The 9,239-nt window shown below is 42.7% G+C and overlaps 1 protein-coding gene across 1 annotated transcript; it reads right to left on the reverse strand.

Annotated features, from left to right (window-relative positions):
• Nucleotides 1-4,036: 4,036 nt before the first annotated feature.
• On the reverse strand, nucleotides 4,037-9,239 carry LOC125556028 (protein ACCELERATED CELL DEATH 6). Its single transcript, XM_048718829.2, has 3 exons — nucleotides 8,275-9,239; nucleotides 4,870-5,414; nucleotides 4,037-4,772 (listed from the first exon to the last, which is right to left on the reverse strand). Exons 1-3 carry the CDS (start codon nucleotides 9,074-9,076, stop codon nucleotides 4,071-4,073), a joined length of 2,049 nt encoding a protein of 682 aa, XP_048574786.2. The 5' UTR covers nucleotides 9,077-9,239; the 3' UTR covers nucleotides 4,037-4,070.

Below are 9,239 nucleotides of genomic sequence, written 5' to 3' on the forward strand. Positions count from 1 at the left end.
ATGTAAGGCATCAATCTTCTGTTCTCAGTTTGTTTAGAATGGCTGCATCTCACTGATGGCCACTCCATAAATAAAAATGAGAGACTAGTCGTTTGTATATTATGGGTAGAATATATTCGGACGTTGGAAACACAAAGCTATCGCATCAGCTTCCAAGGAAAGTCATGGAAAATGGGATTTGGGGGGACACATGGAACATCTTTTGTCATCTTGAAGATACCAATTAATCTAAGCATGTAGAGAGCTGTATTATGGAAATAGTGCAGTAGTCCAGTGATCACCCAAAATAGTACTTCCTTTGTTTTTATTTAGTCTGCATATTAGGTTTGACCGAAGTCAAACTTTGCAAAGTTTGACCAACTTTATAGAAAAATATATAAACATTTACCATAACAAATCTATATGATGTGAAAGTACATTCAATAATGAATCTAGTGATATTGATTTTTTATTGTATATATTAATATTTTTGTTTATAAACTTAGTCAAAACTTACAAAGCTTGACTTTGACCAAAGCTAATATGCGGACTAAATAAAAACAGAGGGAGTACAAACTAGTATTCTCTCCGTCCAAAAAAGCTTGGAGGAAGTACGTAATATACAGCAGCAGTGCTAACTGACGCTCACCTTTTCGTGGAGATAGAGGACCAGGCAGACAACCAAAACCCTAGCCATGGCCCCATCTACTCCCTTCGTCGTTGCTGTCAGGGCGGGTCGCTGGGTAAAGCCCGTGTGGCGCCGGCGTCATCGGGGAGGTCCTGATGGGGGCAACCTGCTTGTGGAGGAGTTGGAGGGCTGCTGCGGGATGGTGAAGGAGATGTGTGTTCGAGTTGCAGTCTTCCTCGGGCAGTGCTCCACAGTGGCATTTGCGATCCAGCGCAACGATCTTCAATGGGGACCCAGTCTGAGGGAGTCAATGCATGGTTATGTTTGCATCCAGCTCGACATTAGGCCCGGACTAGTCGTACAACGTCATGGGTGACATTTTTTTAGGTATTCTTTAGGGAGTTTTCAAGTTTGGTTTGGGCCGGCAAAGCGGTGGTGTTGTTCCAGTGTAGGAATAATATTCTCCCCACTCTTTCCCCCTTCTATTGTTGTGCTTATCACTGGCGGGGGAATGTGGAGTTGTGTCTCCGGCGGGGATGTGTGGACCTGTGTCGCCAATAATAATAGGGCATACAATTATTTTGAAGGAACCAATAAGTCATGCATAATTTAATAAGGTATGTTTACGGCACATCTAGATGTGCCTTAGATGTGCCATAATTATTGCATATCTAAATGACTCAATCAAACTAAAAATAAAAAAAGATTAAAAATGCTTGAATGAATTTTAGCGTAAAATCAATGATATATATATATATATATATATATATATATATATATGATTTAGATGTGCAATATTTAGAGCACATCTAGATATGCTTTAGCAAAACTGAATTTTAATATGCGTTTAGTTTGCATAGCATAGGACATATCTGTCACTTGCTCATCAAGAGGTTAGACATTTCCACATGAACCGAAACACATTTTTCTTTTATATCTATATATGAAACATTGGCGCACACCTTACGTCCTTTTCTTATCGCATTGAATTTGCTAAACCTCTTGCTCAGTCCGCTTCACATTTTAGGTCACCTTCATAAAATATCCATGGTATAGTCAAAACAACCCGTCAAATGATTGTGACATGTAAGCGACAATGAACATTTGACTTCCAAGTTTGAAGTGCTGCAAGTTATCAATCAATCATATTTTTTGACAAAGTATACAATATTAATATTAAGTTTATATTAATTACATCCGGCCTTCACAGTAACATAATATTATTGATTGCAATAATATAATATCAAGAGCGAGTCAAGATACAGAAGATGTACACAGCTAAAAAGATAAAAGTAAGAATAATGTAAAAAGAAAAGGTGACACGACCAACCAAGCGCACAAAGAAACAACACCATCATCCATCTTCCTTGACAACATAACAAGAAACTTTCTTCAAAAGCAACGCCTCTACAAAGAAAACCACGTGCAAGCGCCGTCATTGTCGAATCAAACCATTGATGGTTGGATCTTGAGTTTTCGCCTCAGAGAGCATGTCTGAGCAAGCTCCAAAGCAATGCCTTCATCAAGGACACGGCACGTACACATAGCCATTGCAAGATGCAGCCAACGAAGGTCAAACTTAAGAATTTTCACCTTCGAGCTTGAGACCCGATACTCAAAAAGCACCACCTAGCCGATGTCACTTTGTGTTTCCGCTACCATTTGCCAAAGAAAACGGTGTTGTACAGAGGACACGCCCACATCAAAGTCACATGAAATTGAAATCCAAACATATTAATATCCTCAACTAAAATTCCTAAAACAAATACTCAACTAACACATAATTTTATCAAACATGCCAGAGTAGTAGGTTGCAGGGATGGACGTTGACCGAGTACAGCCTTGCACATCCTTGCAGCGGATGCACTGGTGTATCAATCTTCTCGCCTCATCCTATTATAAAAGTTGTTCACGATTATTATAAAGTTTTTGAACCGGATGCACTGTGTAACTATGTACCCCAAAACTCAAGCTGCTAGGGGCCTCTTTTCAAACTTAGTTGAGGAGTAAATTAAACCAGTTAATGCATAAAGTCGTTGACTTCTTTATTAACTTAACGTTATACAAACCTGCTATCGAGATGGCATGTAGGGCAGCACATGGGCTGCTATACTCGACACTAGAGGTCTTATATATGTTTCTAGTAGGTATAAAATGTAAGTTGCGTTTTCTATGGTACATCTCTCTCGGTGTTGATCTGGTGAACCTAAGTACTCTTATTCTAACCCTGCAAACAAAAACTACTCTTATTCTACAACAAGTTGTCGACGACATGGAGCTGGTGACATCATGAAATGTGAAAGGTTGTTGTCAAAGCCTCCAAAGCATCTAAGTCTTGTTTTTTTTCTTCCAAAATGGCAGGATTCCTACATTCATTAAGAAGAAAAGAATTGCTCGGTTAATTAAAAAATAAGTGAAAACCAGGTTGCCCAGTTAATTATGAAAAGCCGGACAAAATACCATCACAATCATTGAGTGGTACACATAATATAGTCCACACACATCACTCCAAAGAGGGTCTCACCGAGACACCATGCAGACGCCATCGTCATCATTTCTCCCCTACAGGCGTCATTGCCATCCCTAATCCCTGAGAAAATGACCCAGGATTCACCATATGACTCAACCCATACTGTAGACCCCGCGTGAAAATGTATGAAAATCCGCGCCAGAACTCAGCCACCTGCGACTAGATGGTGCAGCTCCGACTCTGATAGAGAACTACGAAGGAGAACAAGGCACAACTAGTGCCACAGGAGATCATCAAACGAACCACCTGCTGCTCGTCATCGCACACCATCGGGACCCCGTCACTGCAGCTTTGACTTCACAACAACAAACCATCTGAGGCAATCCCGCAGACATGCCGGAGAAGAGCGACTACCTATACCATAGTTGCGTCTCCGACATTGCTCCCCCATCATCATTGCCACAGAAGTCCCGACGCCAACATCGCTGCCTTCCACTGGTCCCGCTCCCCGGTGCCCAGCTCCTAAGACGAAGTCCCCGGGGGGAATACGACACCAAGGCGCTGCCATCTTCCGATCACACAAGATCAAGGGTTTCCCCATGAGCTACAGAAATCCACATGGGAGGGATGCGGTAATGCAACGGTGCCTTCAGAAAGGTTAGCGGCGGTTGTGGTTCGTGTTGTGCTCACGCGTCTTGCAATAGGGGCAATGTTGCAAATGGTTCAATCAGGGGGCATGGCGTGCGGACGATGCGGCAGATGTTTCACATCTGATCGACCAGCAAATTTTAGGGATTCGGCTAGAGACGTCCACTTATATGAAGAATCACAAATTTGGAATAAAGAATATTTTTCTCTTTCATATTTCACATAGCGCAATCACCAAGATTTGAATTCACATGTTAATCGCCTTCTCCCTCCTCTTCGTCACACAAAACAAAGTACTTGAGCAATTTAAATGCGTTACGAGCAGTCCCACAATGTCATTACAAGTCAATGAACTCTATCAACCTTGTAAAATATTAGCACGCCGGCGATCACAATGTAAGGCCAGAACTGCGACAGAAAGGTCAGTAGAATCGCCCATGGAAGCCTCCACCATGCCCGAACTCCAAGCCTCTTTAGCAGCATCAGCTCCCCATTGGCCACCATCGAGAAGGCCCACACGGCGTCGACCAATGCGAGAGCTGTGATCGCGCATGAAGCGATGGCCGTTGTGCGCGCGACCGTGGCCAGCACCACGTACAGCCCGAACACAAAGGCAGCGCCGAGGCTCCTAGCCGAGCCGGCCATGAACGTGACCGAGATAACGAAGGAGATCATGCGGGTGCGGATGTCCACGGTGGTGACCCCCGCGTACATGAGGCTGGTGATGGATAGGCACGCGCAGATGAAGGCTAGCGTGTTGGCGATGATGAACACGTCGAACGCATAGTGCCTGGCCAGCGTCGGTGTGCCGCCATTCGGATGGTCATCCGCTCGGTAGCCACCGGGTAGGGCGAAGGCTGCGGTGAAGGCCACCGTCGCGATCAGCACAGAGCCGATGCCTATGGTCTGTGTGGAGTCGGTTATCTTCTGCGCTTCTTCCTTCGGGTCTAGCAAAACAATATGTTCTTTGTGGAAGTGATCACATCTAAATGTGCCATTCTTTGCGCCAGCATCTTGAAGCAACCTATGTATCATAATTCTTGGGTTCTGCAAAAAATACATTGGAAGAACACAAAAAAAATCATTCTCTTAGTGCAAGTCAATGGAGCTATATGCATGAACCGACCAACAAACAATTGCTTACCAATCCGTAATGAACCCCTGCAGGTGTCGTGATCCACGAGAGATCAAGTGGCGTTTGTCCCTTGTTGTTTCTCAGATTCAGCTTAACTTCATGGTTCTTCATTAGAGGACTGAAGATCCACATGTTCCCCATCTGGATCGCAAGATGCAGCGCGGTGTTGCCGTCCTTGTCCTGCATGTTCATCACCGACGATGCAAATTTCTTGCTCTGCAGGTTGGAGGCGTATGTCACCACAGACTGGCTCTCCTCAAGGACGGCCACATGGAGGAAGGTCCTGCCATTGGCGTCACGTAGCTCGGCGCAGTCCCGGCGGCCGTCGAGCAAGACAGAGACTGCCTTGACTTTGTTCGCGTACGCCGCCACGTGTATGGGAAACGATCCGTCGATGTCTGGCTGATACGCCGCGGATTGGTCAGCATCCAAGAGCAAGCTGATCACCTCATGCTCCCCCCATGATGCCGCAAAGTGGAGAGGTGTGCTTCTACTGGATCTGTCTGCTTGTCTGATGAGATCCTTGTTCCATTCCAGTAGCATTTTTATTGTCTCTGCAATTGCTAGCTTTTAATGGAATTGCAATGCTAAGAGTAGGCAATATGTTTACACATTGGTTGACATTGTGTTGTCCTAGGGTGCATGTACCTATATCAGCTTGATATAAAGTTATCGGTCCACTACTATTGAAAAAAGGTTTGAGTTGTAGTCGTTAGGCTATGTGTTGCCCATACTGAGATATATTACATCTCACCTAAAGTGTTTTCATGGCGTTGGTTTCTAGATCAGCCCATTCTACCGTGTTCGCTTTGCTCGATCGTTGTTGGTTTTTCTTCAGTTTTGACTGGTTTTTCTTCAATTTCTTTTGTTTTTCTTTGTTTCGTCTTCAGTTTTCTTAGATTCTTCTGTTTTTCTTCCTTTCTTCACCGGTTTTTCTTTGTTTTTTTTGTTTGTCAATGTTTTTTCGCTGGTTTTCTTTGATTTCTCTAGTTTTTTATTTTTATTTTTCTTTGTTTCTCTTTCTCGACACATGCCTACTTATTTCAATACACAATGTACATTTTCAGTGTATACGTGAATCATTTTTTTTGATACACAGTGAACATTTTTCAAATACACAATGCACATATTTCTTAAATACATGGTTTGAACATTTTTCAAATACAGCTTGAACATTTTTTAATTGCAATAATTTTCTAAAACTACACAAACATTTTTTTTTTGCATTGGTATGAAGATACTCCCTTCGTCCCATAATACAAGATCGTTTTGCAAACTACTTTGCAAAATGATCTTATCTTATGGGATGGAGGGAGTTTTTCATAAAAAGTCAGGAACACTTTAAACAAGTACGTGAACATATATTTAAAATATTACATCATTTTTTAAATGGTATGAAACTTATTTTTATACTACGTAAAAATTGTTTGTATTTTGTACAAATATATTTTTAAATGTTAGGAACATATTTTTTGAAACACGTGATTTTTAAATAGAAATTCACCTGCATTTTTTGGATGATATGAAATATTTTGTTGAATTATACATGCATTTTTTCAATTTTATAACTTTTTTATATGTCACAAATATTTTTCTGTAGTTTGTGAACACTTTTTGAATGTCACAAACATTTTTTTAAAATTCTACCAACATTTTCAAAAAGTTGCACGAATATTTTGTAACACTGCATATTTTTGTTCAAAACTTAAGTAATTGTTTCTGAAATATTTTTATTAGAATATTTTGAAAATATAAACAAAAGTAAAATAAAAAACGAGAGAAATAAATCAAGTGAAGAAAAAGAACAAACCTACTACTGGGCCGGTGCACTAGGGGCGTTCCTCAGGTGACGCAGCAGTACCTCTCGCAGTAGGCGAGGTATAGCCACGCCCATTGTCAAGGCTGAAATGGCTAACTATAGCATAAATCGTAATGAGGGGCTTATCGCTAGTGTGATATGTTGATATGTTTGGCTTTTGCCGAAACTATGTTGGCACACAAACAACTTTTCTTATATTTCAAAGCTATCTTAGCTATGTGCACCAATTGACTTCGCCTCATGGTCTTTGCTAATTGCTATAACGCGAAGAAGAGTGATAGTTGTTCTAAAAAAAAGGAAGAGCAATAGTTGATAAAAAATAACAAAAAAATGAGGCTTTTGCCCAATCATGTGGTGATTTCCCAATAGTCTGTGACAATCGAAGTTTGGTTTAACCTTGGCTTGCAAACTTTCATTGTCGGTTTCATACACAAATTATGTAGCGGCAGTGTTTATTGTGGGGAAAACTTTGTTTTTGCCACTTTAGTTTTTGCCCACTTTGATTATGCCACTCTAGAATTTGGCATCTCACTTTTACCGCTCTTAGCTTTTGACAATACATCACAAATGCCATTCCGTGGCAAAAATGATAATTTTTCATTTCGCTTTTGCCACTCCGAAAATTTTGCTTTTGCCACGGAATGGTAAAAGTGATATATTGTCAAAAGCTAAGAGTGGCAAAAGTGAAATTTCAAATTCTAGAGTGGCATAAGTAAAGTGGGCAAAAGTTAGAGTGGCAAAAACAAAGTTTTCCCTTTATTGTGTGTGGTGGACTCTTCAATTATTTACATAAATTTGATATAAAATGGTGATACTTTAAATTTTTAAAAGTTGGACTTTTAGCATTAGGATTTGGAGATTCAAGACCCAAGATGAAGCTAACTTGAAATTATAAGATTTAGAGTTTTAGAATATGTAGTTGAAAATTTAAATTGTTAGAATTAATGTTTAGAATTTAAACTTCTCAAATTTTATTTTGAATTTTAAGATTCAAGAAGTATACAAATTCAAACTATAAGATACAAACTCAAAATATAGATTTGGAAGAATTCAGTTTCTTGAAATGAAAGGTCAATGTTCAGATGGATAATGTTTGGATCTCTTAAATTTTCAAAACTGACCCTGAGTAGCATAGAAGAAAGAGTGGAAGTGAAGGATGTCACCGAGGGAATGTTAAAACCCATAACTTCACTCACTAAAACAGGCATAACAATGAACTTGCTTGCCGCGGAGACAACACAATGAATTTTCTTGCCGCGGAGACAACACAATACAGTCTCTCTCTCTCTCTCTCTCTCTCTCTCTCTCTCTCTCTCTCTAAACTTGCACGTACTATTTTGATGCCATCTTCGATATCTATTTTTATGTTGCGTACATTTTTTTTATGAAGAGTTGTGTGCATTTTAATTATTCAGAGATCGAATGTATATTCATCATGCTATGTGTTCTCTTATGCTACATTACGAGTTAATAAAACACCATTTATATTAAAAAACCACAAAGAACGTGTTGTGATCCAGTGGCATTGAATAAAATTGTAAAAGATGGGGAAAATGCCCCCGGCAAAAAAAGAAAGATGGGGGAAAAGGCCTCACCTTTGCCCTTGAGAGCGGCTACATGCAAGGCATTTCGCCCGTCTGGTCCAGAGTATGACAACCCTTTGTCGTTCTGATAGAGCTGCCGTGCAATGTCGTCGTGTTCCAGCGAGACAGCCAAGTACAGCGGCGAGGCGCCATCGGCCGGCGGAACTCGAGCTAGATGGGGGTCCTCCGACATCAGCCGGCCGACCATGTCTCCGCTGCCCAAACGGACCGCCTCGTGTAGCACCGTCTCTCCCTGCTCGTTCTGCATCCTCAGCATCGCCTTCACCTTCTCGTCGTCGCCGCCGCCACCGCCATTCTCGGCTCCTCTCGCGAGACCCACGAGATGAGCGACCATCCCGCCCCACCCTGCCCGGGCGGCGCAGTGCAGGGGCGTGTCGTCGTTGCCGTTCCGGGCGTCGAGCAGGTGACGGGCCCTGTCGTAGATCACCGTCGCGCTCTTCAGGAACTCATGAGCGTCTCCCCGAGACGCGACCACGTGGAGGACGGAGTCCCGCGCCACGGTGACCGCGTCGGCCGAGGTCACCGTGGATGCCGATTCGACATTAACGGCTTCCGCGATGTGGACGATCACATCATGACGTGCCGGTCGCACTGGCGCCGGCGGGGGCGCTGCTGCTGCGTCGTCTTTTTGGCCAAGGAGACGCTCGAGCTGCCGCCAGTCGCCGCGGCGCGCGGCCATGAGCAGCTCCGGATGCGGCTCGAAGTCGACCCCCTCAGTTGGCTTGGTCCGTAGGCTGGGAGCTTGCTCTGTGTTCTCTGGAGCCATTCTGGGAGGCAGGTGCACTCTTGGCATAGATCCTAGCGCTCGAACCTACACCTACTATATCATGGATTGGAGAGAGAGATGGCTACTTGGCGGACTCAAAGCACAAAGGGCAAAACGCGTTTGCTAATCATTCGGGCCTTGAGAGGAGGCAGTAGAAGAGATGCGATTCTTCCTCAGACATCACGTAAGG

This window comes from Triticum urartu, chromosome 5A, assembly GCF_056163025.1.
Source record: "Triticum urartu cultivar PI428250 chromosome 5A, HENAU_Tu73, whole genome shotgun sequence".
Taxonomy (NCBI): Eukaryota; Viridiplantae; Streptophyta; class Magnoliopsida; order Poales; family Poaceae; genus Triticum; species Triticum urartu.

Bases quoted from the DNA above. Each gene is read 5' to 3' on its own strand.
- LOC125556028 (XM_048718829.2), bottom strand. From the start codon at position 9,076: ATGCCAAGAGTGCACCTGCCTCCCAGAATGGCTCCAGAGAACACAGAG. The intron at 5,415-8,274 runs GTGAGGCCTTTT...TAGCAATTGCAG, and splicing joins AGCCGCTCTCAAGGGCAAAG to AGACAATAAAAATGCTACTG. The intron at 4,773-4,869 runs GTAAGCAATTGT...TATTTTTTGCAG, and splicing joins CAGGGGTTCATTACGGATTG to AACCCAAGAATTATGATACA.